This window comes from Urtica dioica, chromosome 12 (genome assembly GCF_054948205.1).
Source record: "Urtica dioica subsp. dioica isolate 48M chromosome 12, U.dioica_male_clone48M_v1_H2, whole genome shotgun sequence".
Classification (NCBI taxonomy): domain Eukaryota; kingdom Viridiplantae; phylum Streptophyta; class Magnoliopsida; order Rosales; family Urticaceae; genus Urtica; species Urtica dioica.
In genome coordinates this window covers 9,736,310-9,752,064 of record NC_142767.1, presented here as the reverse complement: position 1 = coordinate 9,752,064, position 15,755 = coordinate 9,736,310, and the positions used below count along the sequence as shown (strand labels likewise).

At 41.0% G+C, this 15,755-nt stretch overlaps 1 protein-coding gene and 1 pseudogene across 1 annotated transcript; both read right to left on the bottom strand.

Moving 5' to 3' along the window:
- Positions 1 to 9,915: 9,915 nt before the first annotated feature.
- LOC149378998 (sufE-like protein 1, chloroplastic/mitochondrial) lies at positions 9,916 to 10,585 on the bottom strand (annotated as a pseudogene).
- Positions 10,586 to 11,815: 1,230 nt separating this feature from the next.
- Positions 11,816 to 14,743, bottom strand: LOC149378997 (type-1 restriction enzyme mjaxp r protein (DUF668)). The gene is made up of 2 exons (XM_089603032.1): positions 14,587 to 14,743; positions 11,816 to 13,962 (listed from the first exon to the last, which is right to left on the bottom strand). Exon 2 carries the CDS (start codon positions 13,825 to 13,827, stop codon positions 12,208 to 12,210), a length of 1,620 nt encoding a protein of 539 aa, XP_089459158.1. The 5' UTR covers positions 13,828 to 13,962; positions 14,587 to 14,743; the 3' UTR covers positions 11,816 to 12,207.
- Between the last annotated feature and the right edge of the window lie 1,012 nt (positions 14,744 to 15,755).

Below are 15,755 nucleotides of genomic sequence, written 5' to 3'. Positions count from 1 at the left end.
TGGATCCATGAGGTCACTACCACAAGTCATTAGAATATGATTTGTTAAACTAGTAGTTAAGTCAAAACAAGTTCAAGTGTTGAACTAGACGAATTTTACAAAAAATTGTCTAAAGGGTAATTTTGTCCATAAGGACATAAGATTGTATAAATGTCAAAATAAGATTTTGGACATTGTCATATGATGACAATGTGAATTAATCCACACGGCCAAGATTGGATTTAGGCCTTGAGGATTGAATTTCATTTTATGGAATTTTATGTGAAAATTCTATATGGGTTTTTCTTGTATTGTCTTGAACAAATAAAGAAACATCTAGAAGCATGTTCTAGATGACTATTTTCGTGGCCTCCTTCAAAAGAAAGAAAGAAGTTATTTTGTGCATTGATATATGAAGATACTTGCAAAAAAGGAAAAGAGGAAACAAATTTATAGCATGTAGCTATTAGTGTACACGGCCAAAGAGAGAAAAAAAGGGAAACAAATTTCCAGCCTTGGTATTTTTATGATAGGAATGGGAAACAAATATTGTATTCATGAATATGTGATATTCAACCATAATATAAAGAAGAAATTGTCTCTTCAAGGCAATCCATTCTCTATAAATACCACACCCCATTCACAATGTTGAAACAAGTTTTTGGTGAGACCTTCTCTCTCTAAGTTGGCCGTCCTCTCTCTCTCTCTCTCTCTCTCTCTCTCTCTCTCTCTCTCTCTCTCTCTCTCTCTTCTTACTCTTTTGTTTTGGCACCTAGGTCCTCATTAGACCTAGCGTTTTGTATTAGCTATTTGGTTCTAAGACTAGTTCTTGAGTCATTGTGTTTAATAGTGCCCACACACTAAATCCTTTCTAAACTCGAAGACTCTGGTGGTAGAAACTATCATGGTTACTTGGATTAAAGAAGACACGAAGAAGACAAGCTAAGTGGGGAGACGAGCGATTCAACCAATCCAAAAGCTTATCAACGCTCAAGCTTCAAGCAAGGTTGGTAACGAGTGAAAACTCATTATGGTTTTATTTTAGATTATATGTTCATGCACTTTGACTAGGTAGTATAATCGTTTTACATGTTTTAGAGAATTTTTTATATTCCGCCGCTTACTAGAAGCGATAAATTATTCATAATCCTAGATCTATTCCAACAAATAAATAGTGATTTGCCGGAAAATTTTAAACTTTGCCGTAATACAACGAAAAGTTGAGGATCTGGATTATAATGAACATCTAAACATACATTTTCAGTAATATTTAACAAATACACGATCAAACATTAAAATAAATAAAAATCAAAACCCTAAAAACGCTAAAACTTTCTTCTATTCCGACTTATCGGTGATGGGTACCGCGGTGGACTATAAAAACTGGCATGCGAACATCGAGACCCACTTGAAATCGAGCTACAACCAAGAAAATCGACATGACCACTACATAAGATTTGCACTCCTTTGTTCGGCTTCCTCAGTACAAATGAGTCGGTATCAACTCGGTTTTTAATTTTATAACGTAGTCAATGTATCGATAATACTCTTTACCAGCTATAATATCGTGAAATTTTGACAAGATATTATAAATCGATACGATATTTGTACAAAAAATTATCGAGGTGTTAAAAATCACGAGATATCAGCTGTATTTTAAACTTTAATTTTTCTCTATGTGCAAAAAGTCTATTTTTAAATTTATTTGTTGAAAAATATCCCGCGATTTGTTTTTTTTTTTTGAAAAAATTACACGGACTAGCCAATCTCAAACGTTGATACTGCAAAGTAGCCAACGTTTTAAGATTTTAAGCAAAATAGCCAATTTTGACGATGTGGTAATTAAACTAATTTTTGTTTCCAATTTTCCCTTTTTTGTATAAGTAATGAAATATTTTGTTCTGATTACATATTTAAACTCATTTACTCTCTCTTTTTTCTCTCATTGATTGGTTGACTTTTTTTTCTTCCTGTTTATGAGGATCGTAACCTCCATGACTTAAAAAAACTCCATTACAACTCTGGTCTTCGTCTTCGCTCTCGGTACCACGCGTAGTGCTGCCTTCGTCTGTCATGCTACCGACAGAGGGGTGCGTTTCTCCGACCCGCTGTGATTGCGTCTACCGGATCCAATGACGCTCCACTCTTCCGGTGTTTCTCGCGACGGTGACCGGGCCATCTTAACTCCAAGAACTTCCTTCGCCCTGGGTTCGCGCGATGAAGACGAACCAATGGTCCCTCAGATCTGGCGCGGGTAGTCTCACTCGACGACGTCAGATCCTATCCAGACTCGGTGGTGTCTTCTCTGCATGAGTTTTCCTCGGCGAGGTCCGAACTAGTCTGACAAGCACCGGGTGAGGACGAAGGCCGGCTTGCGTCATTGCCTCCATTCGCGACCTGTCCAAATCCGACTTCGCGGTCGGTGAGAGAGTAAAATCCTTTGCGAGCTTAAACGAGGAGGCTGGGATTACCTCCATCAAGGCCTCGGCTGCGGGCCGATCAGCGGCGCAAAGACCGCCAATCAACGAATTTTTTATGCATCGTTTTAGGTTGGTTGACGAGGATCCAATGGCAAGATCGCAGATCATAGAGATTGAACAATCCAGGTCGAGGAGGTTCCGGATCTCATCCATCAAGGCATCAACTTCAGCGGGCCGGTCCGGCATGGCTGTCTGGAATCCCACAATCGGATCGGTATATTTGTACTTTTTTTTTGTAAATCATGTTATATATATAACTTCGGTTTATTTATGATTATTCGTATTAATTTTGTGGGAGAATTGACGACTTTGTGTCTCCGGTCGTAGAATTGGCGGCTCGAGACGTATGCTAGTTGACTCAGCAGTGAGATGTATTTGTATATGTATCTCGTAATATTTTTAGAGAATTTTTTAGAATAAATCCCATTTTTACCCCCTGAACTCGTACCTTCGTTACCTTTCGCCTCCTGGACTTGAAAATGTTGCAAAACTCAACTCAGAACTCAAACACGTGTTACAAGGCCCCACTTCCGTCAGTATTTGGACGTTAAGTTTCACGTTTTGATGACGTGACAAAATTTTAAAGGGTATAAGAGTGTTTTCTATTATTCTAAATACTTTTAATACTTAAATATTGTTATCAGATTAAATAATTAAGTATTTCTATTATTCTCTCTCATCTCTCTCTCTCTCTCTCTCTCTCTCTCTCTCTCTCTCTCTCTCTCTCTTTCTTCTTCTTCTTTTCTTCAAGACTCGGTTTCCATCGCTGCTTTCTCTGAATTGATCATCGAGTTCAGCTCATTATCCTCTCCAAGACTCGAGCTTTGATCGGAATCGGATCGAATCGAGCTCGGTTCCTCGGGATTCTCGGCTCCGACGAGCAATTCCAGGGCTTTCTGATGCGTGTCGTTCCGCGATCAAAAATAAATTCCTTAATTGAATACCAAGTATAGCAGCAAATAAGGGTCGAACCCACAAGGACCTAGATTAATTAAATGACTAACTAATTTCAGGAAAAATAATTGTAATACAAAGAATCGGGGGTTTTGGAAATTATAAATTTAACAAAGAAAACCAAATGGCAAAAAGACACGGTTAAGGTTTCATTCGCTCCCGCAACAATCCTATTCAATCTTGGTTCGACAATACTCGCACAACTCTATTGAAATCAACGTCCACAGAAAATCGACACACGCGGTCAATAATCTCCGCAATCCTTTGATATTAGCTAATCATGACGTTGCGCCGATAAAGAGCCCTAATTGTTAAACAACCTAATGAACACGCGCCTAGATTTAATCTAACAACAGCAATGAATTCAGAAAGCGAGACGAACAGAACAATATAAATTCAACACGCGTGATTCAATTAATTTCGGTTACTTTTTTCACTACGTGCACAAGATCCTTGCGAAATACGTACCCGTAGTCGCACCACTAATTACTAGCAATTCTAACAATTACGGATTAAAATTGCGAGTATGGCTATGAATAATTATATTCCTATCTAGGTGATCAATCCAAACAGAAACACAACAATTCATGAACACTGAACAATTGGAAAAGAAATAACAACTTCAATATAAGAAATAAAAAGCAAAGTCTACACCAAGATCTTCAATTCATGTTTTGGGATTGAAATTCCCCTTAACCGTTCAAAACCTAACTAGACATAATTAAATAAAAAACAATACAAGCAATAGAAAAGAGAAAGAAGATAGAACGAGTTTTGGAGTCAGGACGGTCTCCACGGGGAAACCGTCTGTACTCCAGTTGTCGCCGAAAGTCCTCTTCTCTCTTCGTAGTCTTTGCGGCTCTTCTTTTGCTCTGAAAATCGTAGTCTAAGTGTGCTAGGTCAAAATCCCGAAGTCCCTTTTTAATTGGACTCCAAATGGGCTTTATTTGAGTCGCATTGGGCTTTCAACGGAACTGTACCGCGGTACCCGTGTGCTGTACCGTGGTACTGCCACTGATTCTTACTCCTGTACCTAGGTACTAGACTGCTGTACCGCGGTACAGCTACTGCTTTGCTCCTCTTCAGTGCGCTGATCCGTTTGCCTCAAAAAATTGACATTTTAGCTTCGAACTCCCCCGGATTCACCTAAACACATGTAAACACTCAAATCATAAGATGTTCAATTGTAAACGTGATTTTATGTGATTACGATGAATAACGTGGTGAAGAATGATCACAAAATAACAAGAATTATGCACTTATCAAATCCCCCCACACTATCGTTTTGTGCGTCCTCGTACAAACTCATAAATTAAATCCTTAAAATTAACAAAATAAAACAAATAGAAAAAGAAGCTAACTAAAAACAGAATCCGAAATACTCAAATCTCAATCCATATCTCAACAGTTAGATGGCGTGAAAGAACATACCGATCATGACCCAAGACCTCTTGAAATACAAGTTCCTAAAGTGCTCCACATGTACTTATTGTTTTTGCTCGAATGGAAATGAGACTGAATCACTTTACCCGGTATATCTTTTGCAAAATGAACACGTCAACTCGCTTACCCACTGCCCCCGATTTTGGTCTGTATCTTGAAAGGACCAGATGATATGCTCGAACTCCGGAACCGTCTACACTGAACGAAGGCTCTGCTCAAAGTCATGAGGTCTTTCAAGGGTTGTAATGGGGCCAGGGGGTTAAATGTGGCTAAGTAACGGAGGAAATTTGGGATTCTGAAGGTTCACGAGTTCATTTGACGCTAAGGAGCTTTTTACCCATTTTCCAAATCCCAATGTCTCTCGAAGCACTGATACCTAACCAAACACTGTTTTGCAGCAACAAGGACATCTGATCTTTTGTAATGATCGACCTTTACTTTCTTATTTTTTTTCTTTCTTTTTTTTTGACAACTATACTTTCATTTCACAAGAGTATTTCTCGCAGCATCTCTTTCAACTCAATCATTTTTAGCACCTCAACTCCCAGAATTCAGATTTTTTTCTTTTCAAAATAACTACACAAGTTGAAAATAATGTCCGAATCCTATAAAACATCTTTTATACCGAGAAAAAATGTCTCTCAACCCTAATTTCCAGGTAAGTAACCCTAAAACGTCAAATTCACTCGTGAACAAGGGTTTGGAGGGGAATTATTTTTAAGTGGCTTGGTCATGTGGATGGCTCAAAAGAAAACGGCTATAGCGTGAAAGGCTCAGAGGGGCTTACTATTGGGATGCTCTCGCAGAGCATCAATGAGGGAACTTGGTCGATTTGGTCATGGTGTTATTATCCTAATTGCCTCAATCATTCTCTAAGCATCGGCACGATCGCACTTCGCGCTTCGAACGGTCACCGAAGATGAGTTCTAGACTGGCCCTGGTGAGAACAAATGAACCGAAAACAGTTAAACAAACAGTTGACAAGTAACACTCGCGGAACATTTGTTCTTTATCCATGATAAAGTGTTCAGGGGAATGATGTTTTGAGCAAAAACAAGTCACATATCAAACAAATTAGGAAGTTGAGTTCAAGCTGTGTTGGGATCAATTCCGATAATAATATTTTTTTTTTGAAAAACTGTTGAGCCATTGAGCAAGTATTTGATATTCAAAATCGCACAAAACGAGAAAATAAAGAAGTTACCCTAGAAAGAAGAATAATATACATGCGTTATCCCCCCCACACTTATGACACACATAGTCCTCGATGTGAAAATATAGCACAAAATCATAGTGTAAGGAAATGAAAAACTCCCTCGAATGTCAAGGTCAGCCCGTCGGTGGTGTTGGAGGCTGGAACGGCCATTGTGGTGGCCAGTCGGCTGGCTCTTGATACTGGAACGGTGGTGGTATTTGGTGAGGTGGAAGCTAGTACGGTGGATGGTCGGAGTTGATGGAGGCGGGCTCGAAAAGTATGTTCAAAGCGTCTGTGTGGCGAGCCAAATGTGACGTGGGTGTGGTGGTCGCACATGTCGCGATAGTGGGCATGACACAGCAAGTAGTGTAGCGCGCGCTCGGTGAAAGTGGGAGGGGGCGCTGGTAGAGCTGGCGGTGGCTCATTGACTGCGGGTGCGTGGTTGGGAAGATGAGGCGCGGCTCGTTCGTGCCCGCTTAGTGGACTTCGGAGGCATCTGAAAAAGTGAGAAAACAAGCATACCAAACGATCACGGTACCACGATACACAAACTATAATTAAATTTCAACCAATTCCTGGGGAAGTGTAATATCACGTCACATGTTCATATATAATTCCAAACACTCCGCGCAATTGAACAACACTACTAACCCACGCAAGTTAACAATTTCAAATCAACCAACAATATTCAACTATTCCCAATTGAATTGTTATATCACTAAAAAAACTTAACGAGAACCACACACATATCACCCAAATCACAAATCCATATAAACTTCCACAAAAGAGCAGACTCAAATTAATTTGATAGACTCACTTACTTGGATTGAACAGTGGTGGTGTGTTGGCGGAGGGACTTACTGTGGCGTCGACGGAGGTCGTCGAAAGGTGCGCCGCGAGGGAAAGCTCACCGGAGAGATGAGGAAGATCACGCTATAAGGAGAGGTCGGAGGCGAAAGACCGCTTGGCGGTGACGGAGATTGTAGACGGAGCGCTCGCCGGAGTGGGTTGTGCGTGAATCGTCAGCACAGAGCTCGTCGGAGTTGTAACGCTGGAAGTGACGAAGAAGAAGAGTCGGAGTCGAACGACCGCTCGCCGGCGCTGAGTGCCTGATTGGGCCCGAGCGGTGGTTGATTGCAAAGAAGAGAGCTCGGCGGTGGTAAGGTGAAGAAGAAGACAGAGGAAAAAGAGAGGTTGAAGAAGAAGGCTGTAAGGTGACGAAGAGAGAAGAAAAGAAACAGGGACGTGGGTTTAAACTTAAAACCTAAGGCTGATTATTATTACTTTTTTTTTTGGGTTGTACCGTGGTACAGAAAAATAGTACCGTGGTACACAAAAAACGAGCTCTCTAGAAATTGTTGCAGACCGTGGTACAACCACTTGTACCGTGGTATTAATTTTTTTTTTTTCAGTAGCTGTACCGGGGTACTTCTACTGAGGTTTTTTTTTTTTTTTGACAGGAAGAAAAGAGAAAATTACCAAAAATCAAAAATAAAAATGAGACTCGGGTTGCCTCCCGAGCATCGCTTAGTTTAACGTCCTCAGCCCGACGTGAAGTGGATGTTATTCAAAATACGGTTTTCTCCCGTGGAGAATCGAGTACGCCACCACGAATGGATCTTTGTTTTTTGTGCCCTCAAGCTTGGCATGATACGAATGGCGAACGTGTGGCGCACCAACTAACTTCAATTCGGTTTCACAGATTTTGGGAGATTGAAAGCTTATTGCTTTTGTCGGTGAAGAAGAAGTAAGCTTCACGGAATTCTTGTCGACGGAATCTGCGATTATCAATGTTAGCGTACGAAGTGGGGATTCATCTTCTTTACCTGGCGATTCATAGCCTTCAACATCTTCGTGTGATGACTCGTCAAATATGGAGTCGTGAGGCGTTTTCTCCATTGGAAAAATGGGCAAAGATTCTTCGATGATGAGCTCCGGTGGCACCTCCGGGATATTAGCTTCTAACCGGCTTAAAGATGTAGCCAAGTAGCTCATGTGATTTTCAAAGCTTTGTAGTTGGACATATGTGATTTGTTGGAACTCGAGTGTGTTGATCGCCAATGTCCTTACAAGCTCTTCCAATGACGTGGCTTGTTGTTGTTGAGCGTCGTAGAATCCCAGCTCAGTCATGTTAGAATCGTTCTCCCAACCGTAGTTGTTCATTGAACAATTCCAACAATGATAATCGAACTCTGCCATGTTATCCAACATAAAATAGGCTTGATCAATAGATTGTTGGTAAAAAGAGATATTACCGTTTCCTATTTCAACCCAAGCCCTTGCTCGTGCATTCAAGCCATTAAGAAATATGTCGAGTTGTCCCTCTCTTGAAAATCCGTGATATGGAAGTTGACGAAGCAAATTTTTGAATCTCCACCAAGTGTTATGCAAAGGCTCCGAATCTTGTTGGCGAAAACGGACGAGGATCTCATAGTGTGACATTTCAAATTTGTACCTCGAACCAAAAGAAAAAAAAATGTTAGCTGGAAGAAAAAAAAAACTGAAACAAAAAAGTCGAATAATTAAATAAAGGTCCCCGGCAACGGCGCCAAAATTTGATGCGTGTCGTTCCGCGATCAAAAATAAATTCCTTAATTGAATACCAAGTATAGCAGCAAATAAGGGTCGAACCCACAAGGACCTAGATTAATTAAATGACTAACTAATTTCAGGAAAAATAATTGTAATACAAAGAATCGGGGGTTTTGGAAATTATAAATTTAACAAAGAAAACCAAATGGCAAAAAGACACGGTTAAGGTTTCATTCACTCCCGCAACAATCCTATTCAATCATGGTTCGACAATACTCGCACAACTCTATTGAAATCAACGTCCACAGAAAATCGACACACGCGGTCAATAATCTCCGCAATCCTTTGATATTAGCTAATCATGACGTTGCGCCGATAAAGAGCCCTAATTGTTAAACAACCTAATGAACACGCGCCTAGATTTAATCTAACAACAGCAATGAATTCAGAAAGCGAGACGAACAGAACAATATAAATTCAACACGCGTGATTCAATTAATTCCGGTTACTCTTTTCACTACGTGCACAAGATCCTTGCGAAATCCGTACCCGTAGTCGCACCACTAATTACTAGCAATTCTAACAATTACAGATTAAAATTGCGAGTATGGATATGAATAATTATATTCCTATCTAGGTGATCAATCCAAACAGAAACACAACAATTCATGAACACTGAACAATTGGAAAAGAAATAACAACTTCAATATAAGAAATAAAAAGCAAAGTCTACACCAAGATCTTCAATTCATGTTTTGGGATTGAAATTCCCCTTAACCGTTCAAAACCTAACTAGACATAATTAAATAAAAAACAATACAAGCAATAGAAAAGAGAAAGAAGATAGAACGAGTTTTGGAGTCGGGACGGTCTCCACGGGGAAACCGTCCGTACTCCAGTTGTCGCCGAAAGTCCTCTTCTCTCTTCGTAGTCTTTGCGGCTCTTCTTTTGCTCTGAAAATCGTAGTCTAAGTGTGTTAGGTCAAAATCCCGAAGTCCCTTTTTAATTGGACTCCAAATGGGCTTTATTTGAGTCGCATTGGGCTTTCAACGGAACTGTACCGCGGTACCCGTGTGCTGTACCGTGGTACTGCCACTGATTCTTACTCCTGTACCTAGGTACTAGACTGCTGTACCGCGGTACAGCTACTGCTTTGCTCCTCTTCAGTGCGCTGATCCGTTTGCCTCCAAAAATTGACATTTTAGCTCCGAACTCCCCCGGATTCACTTAAACACATGTAAACACTCAAATCATAACATGTTCAATTGTAAACGTGATTTTAAGTGATTACGATGAATTACGTTGTGAAGAATGATCACAAAATAACAAGAATTATGCACTTATCACTTTCCTCTGCATAAGCTTCAACATGTTGAGGAAGCCATTGTTCCTCGACGGAGTCAAGCTCTGGTGAAGCCCTAAGAGGATCACGAAGTCCGGCGAGACTCGAAGGATCTCGTCGACCGGTCTGCCGCTGAGTCCGTTGACCAGCAGAGCGGCGAGTCCTTTGGTGAGGACCGAGTCGGAATCAGCCTCGAAAACGACGTTCCTGTCCGAGTCGAGAAAAGCCCTAACCTATACCTGAGAGACGCAACCTTCGACCTTGTTGTTCTTCGTCTTGAAGTCGCCGCTCAGAGGCTTCACGTTTTTCTAGTAGAAGAGCAATTGCTCGTACTTGGCCTTCGGTTCCTGTACGGACTGGAAGAGCCTCACGATCTCCTAGAGCTTCGGGGGAAGGTCTTCCACGGCTTGGACGGAGCTCGGAGGTGAAGAGAAGGCCTTCAATGGCGGCGAGTTTGTGGCAATTCGCTCGAAGGTGATCGGTCGGAGGAATTTGAGGTTTTTTTAGGGGCTTAGAGAGAGTGAGGTGGTTTTGAAGGTAGGGATTCTGGTGGCGAAGAATATTCGCAAAGCTGAAGAGGAAGCCATAGCCATGGTTAAGGTTTAGCTGGTTTGAGAGAGAGTGAGAGATTCGATTTTTAGGGAGATGAGAAGTATCTCTTCTCTTTCTATAATTAAATAATTTTGGATTGATTGTGTTTGGAACCCTTGTTTAGTCTGTCTGGTCGTGCGTTTGAGATGATATTTTTAGGGTTGTTGTTAGTCTTTTATTCTTTTGTTTTGTCCGAAAATTATTGCTCATGTGGCTTGAAGTCGGAGGAATTTGAGGTTTTTTTAGGGGCTTAGAGAGAATGAGGTGGTTTTGAAGGTAGGGATTTTGGTGGCGAAGAATATTCGCAAAGCTGAAGAGGAAGCCATAGCCATGGTTAGGGTTTAGCTGGTTTGAGAGAGAGTGAGAGATTCGATTTTCAGGGAGATGAGAAGTATCTCTTCTCTTTCTATAATTAAATAATTTTGGATTGATTGTGTTTGGAACCCTTGTTTAGTCTGTCTGGCCGTGCGTTTGAGATGATATTTTTAGGGTTGTTGTTAGTCTTTTATTCTTTTGTTTTGTCCGAAAATTATTGCTCATGTGGCTTGAAGTTGAAACTTGTACTGAATATGGTTGTCCAAACACGCGAACCAGGAAAGAAAAAAATGCAGAGAAGAAAAGAAGAAGAAGAAAGGAAAGAGAGAGAGAGGAGAGAGAGAATAATAGAAATATTTAATTATTTAATCTGATAATAATATTTAAATATTAAAAGTATTTAGAATAATAGAAAATATTCTTATACCCTTTAAAATTTTGCCACGTCATCAAAATGTGAAACTTAATGTCCAAATACTGACGGAAGTGGGGCCTTGTAACACGTGTTTGAGTTCTGAGTTGAGTTTTGCAACATTTTCAAGTCTAGGGGGCGAAATGTAACGAATGTACGAGTTCAGGAGGTAAAAATGAGATTTATTCAATTTTTTAATCTATTAATGGAATAGTTATTTATTGTAATGTTTTTTTTTTTATTTATATTATTTTTGTTTATTAATTTATATTTGATAATCCTCCATTTTAATGAAGAGTATTTTTGTCTGATCTGATCAAGTGGGTTAATATTATTTATCGACTATTTTTCGCAAAATAAACCAAGACTGGACCAATTTATATTTTTTATTGGTCAGTCTAGCTCTCTTTTTTTTCTTTTTTTTTTTTAGTTTATGCAGCAATAATAGTTTACCATTCGATACTAATTACCTGAAAAACGAGCAATACGCGCTAATAGTGAAAATTCTCCAATGCGGCGGGATAGCGGAAATAAGTGCATTTCTCAAAACAAATTATTTTATATATAGGCAAAAAAAAAAAAAAACACATTTGAAAAAAAGAGGTCACGCGTACACTCAAATTACAGCAGGGAATAAAGCTGATAAGAAGCTTAATAAGAGTTACAGAGAGGAAACTCTCCCCTCCAGTTTGTTTTCTAATCTATGAATATAACAAAAACATTTATACAAGTTTACAACGATAACACCAAAGAGTATAAAGCTAAAAATAATATCTACCTTCTAATGATTGCAACGCCTAAAACTAGAGAGTGCCAAACTTGGAATTTCAGGAGTGAAGAAGAACACGAGACCCCCACTTGGTTGCGGGTGGGACAAAACGATCTTCACCGAAAACAAAAGAATTAGTGACTGAAATCTTTACCTTGGGGCTTTTTGAGTCGGGGCGAAAAATAAAAAAGAATGTCATCCATCGATTTCGAGGTAGGAGTCGTATATTCTAGCGGTAGGGCATTCGAGCATGGCTTTGGCGTTGACTTCTCGGGTGACCCTCCAGACGTAGTTGAGGCCGACGAGAAGCTCGGCGATGGTGGCCTCGGTCTTGTCTTGGCTGGCGAAGTGGAGGGTCTGGACGAGCAGGACCTGGGCCTTGGAGCCGCCGTTGTGCTGCTCGAAGCTGCGCTCGGACTGCCAGCGGATGGTGTTGTGGGCCAGCGGCGCGAGCCACTCGAGAATGGCGGCCATGGCCTCGGTCCACTCGCGGGCCAACCCCGCGTCGCAGCACGAGGCCAGGCTCCTCGAGAACGGCCTCAGCTTCTCCCGCAGCAGAGCCCTCAGCCCCGAGGGCAACATCGAGTACAGATCCTCCCTCGCGTCCACCCCGATCAGCTGCGGAGACGCCGCCAGCTTCTCGATCACGATCACCACGTTCGCGTAGTGCAGCGCCAGCGCCCCCGCCCCGAGCGTCCCCGCCGGCGCCGCCAGCTTCCACTTCGAGACCGACCCCGTCACGCGCCGGTCCGCCACCAGCCGCCCCGGCTTCGCGCTCGATCTCTGCCATATCTTCTTGCCGTACTTGCTCATCCCGGCGAGCGGGCCCGACTTCATGCTCGCGGTCGCCGATCTGGCGAGCGGGCCCGAGAAGAACCCGTTTCGGCTCTCCGAGGAGGCGGCGCCGAGGGGTCCCGAGTGGAAGGTGTTGGCTTTCTTGCTCGGTTTCGCCGCGGACGGCTTGGATTTGGAGGCCAGGCTCTCGAGGGGCCCGGACGCGAATCTCGGGAGCCCGGCGGCGTTGCCGCGGGGCTGGCGGGGCGGGGGTTGGAGAGCCGCGGAGACGGATTGGGTGCGGTGAATGTGATCGAAGTCGTGGTGATCTTCACTCGCTGATTGGGAGAGCCCGAAGACGTGCTTGATGCGGTTGAACACGGTGAAGAGAGAGCGGGCCAAGAGGAGGACGGCGTAGTCGTAAGTCCTGTTCCAGAGGGACAGGTCTTTGAGAGTCCTGACTTCGTGCTGCTTCCACGTCACCTTCTTCTGAAACTCGGAGAGGCCCGGCGAGGCCTCGGTTTCGCTGCTCTCCTTCATCCGCCTCAGAGTCTGCTCGAGGTCCGCGAGAACTTCCATCTCCTGATACAGGTTCGCGTTCAGCGAGATGAATTTCTCCATCTTCTTCGCCTTCGTCTCCATCTTCCTCCCCGAGAAGACCCACCCGTTCGGGTCCGCCCCGAGCCTGACCCAGTCCTCGAAAGCCTGCTCGAAGCTCTTCAGGGTCGGGTCGGAGCACTTCTTCCCGATCCGGGCCACCGATTTCGCCACTTGGACCATGTTGTCGACCATCTCGGCCCATATGAGCCCTCCCACGTACTCGTCGTCGTCCGAGACCAGCTTTTTTATGCCCACCGAGTTCGATACCTCTTCTCTCAGACGGTTCACCTGCTTCTCGCCCAGAAAGTGCCATAGGTGGATCAACTTCGACATCAGGCTCGCGATTTCGAACGCCAAGACTCCGATCACCGCCTTTTCGATCGCCGGCTCGTGCTTTTTCGGAGCCTTCCAAATGCTTCGAAACCATGACTCCGCGACCATCGTTGTTAATCCCCTTTATAAAATGCTCTCTCTAAGCCGAATTCCTCATCATATATTTCCTCCGGGCTCCGAGCGATCGAGCTCAACAGCAGTGAAGCAGGTATTTCCTTACTTTAACTGATATTTCAACTGCACCTGAAAATCAATTAGACCAATGAATTTAACAATTACCAATACACTACATTGGATTGTAATATAATATTTACAAAGGAAAACATGTGGCTAAAAAACAAAACAAAAAATTACCAAAAGCGGGTTTTCTAATTAATCTAACCAAGAAAATAGAGAAAATCAGATGGAAACATTTTTTTACGCCGGATATCATACCTCTAGCAACTGAGTCAAGAAAAAAAAAAAAAATATATCAAACAAGAGTTCAACCAAGTCCGTTAGAATTAGGAAAAGGAATTCAATTTTACATTTATTTTTCTCTTGCTGTTTATTTTCCCTTCCCATATGAAAACAACAAGAATATACCAACTAGGTGCAGATAATTGCCAAGAACATATTCTCAAACAATACACGAAAATGACAAAACCAGCCCAAATCTCGCAAAATAAACAGGCTAAAAAATTCCGAAAAACATATTTCTTTCGCTCGTGTCAGAATCAGACAAGTTGACGAATTAGGAATATACATAAAAGCATAATTCGTCCAAATGCAAAAATAATAATAATAATAAATAACAAAAAACAAAGCATGAAATCAAAATTAGGGGAAAGTTTAGAGCAAACGATGAGAACCAAAGCGAAGACTCACCGATCAAAGAAACGTTGACGAGTTATAAGAGTAGTTTAAGGTTGAAACTGGAAAAAGGAAACAATAGCTTGGAGAGAAGAGAGGAAATAACTTCGAAGTTTCAGTGGGAACTTGGAGCCACATGACATGAGAGAAAATGTTATAATGAAACAAAGCTAAAGACGAGTGAAATAAATGATATATTCACTTCTTTATTATTGTTTTGTTTTTTTTGCATATCTGTCCCCTTATTTTTCTGATATCTATCAGATAACCCCTTATATCTAAGTCTTTGCCATGCTGGTCCTTCTACTTACCCCTTAAATAGCTGTTACATTTGTAAAAAGAAAAAGGAAAAAAAAAAAAAAAAAGAGAGTGAGGTAGTTGCGAAATATTTTTAAAATGGTAAGTAAATTATAGATATATAAGAACACCAGATATTCAATTTCTAATATTTGCTCAGTGCTCGAATATTTTACCAAATCTGTGGATCATTGAAAAATATAGTTGCAGGAGTTTGAGTTTATCAATTATTAAAGGTTAAAGTTTTGACTCTTTTTAATTCTAGGTCAATTTGAGACTAACTAACTGATTAGTTTTTTTTTTATCATTATTAAAAAAAAACAAGTAATGAATTCTTATCTTATTTTTTTACACGTTTTACACAAAACGAAAAAAAAAAAAAAAAAAGATGCAATTTTACGCCGCCATATGATGAACAAGTTATAAAAGCAACTCTCAATTTCTTCATTTGAAATAATTATTGTTAATATGTCAGCTCTAGTCCTGCGTTAATTTTCTTATTCAATGTATAAACTATAAACACTCAATAAAAAGCTGCCTTAAAAAAAAAATTAGGCTGGTGAAAATGAATTTTTTTTTTTTTATCGTATTGGAATAATGTATCTTTTTTTTTTTTTTTTTTACTTTTTTCCTTTTTTTTTTGCTAAAAGATATTCACTTATTTAGAAGTACCACACGGAATTTCTTTCATCCTTTTTGTCGTTGTACTTTTTTTTTTTTTTTTTTTTATTTGTATAATGATTTCTTCTCTTCTATCTAGTCACCTAAAAATTCATTGTATTTATATCCTAAAGGAGTGTTTCTGTCCATTAAAGATAGTTAGCTTCTTTTTCGTTCACCTTTGTTGACCTCTAAAAGACACGTCCAAAACGGAATTTTTTTAATTA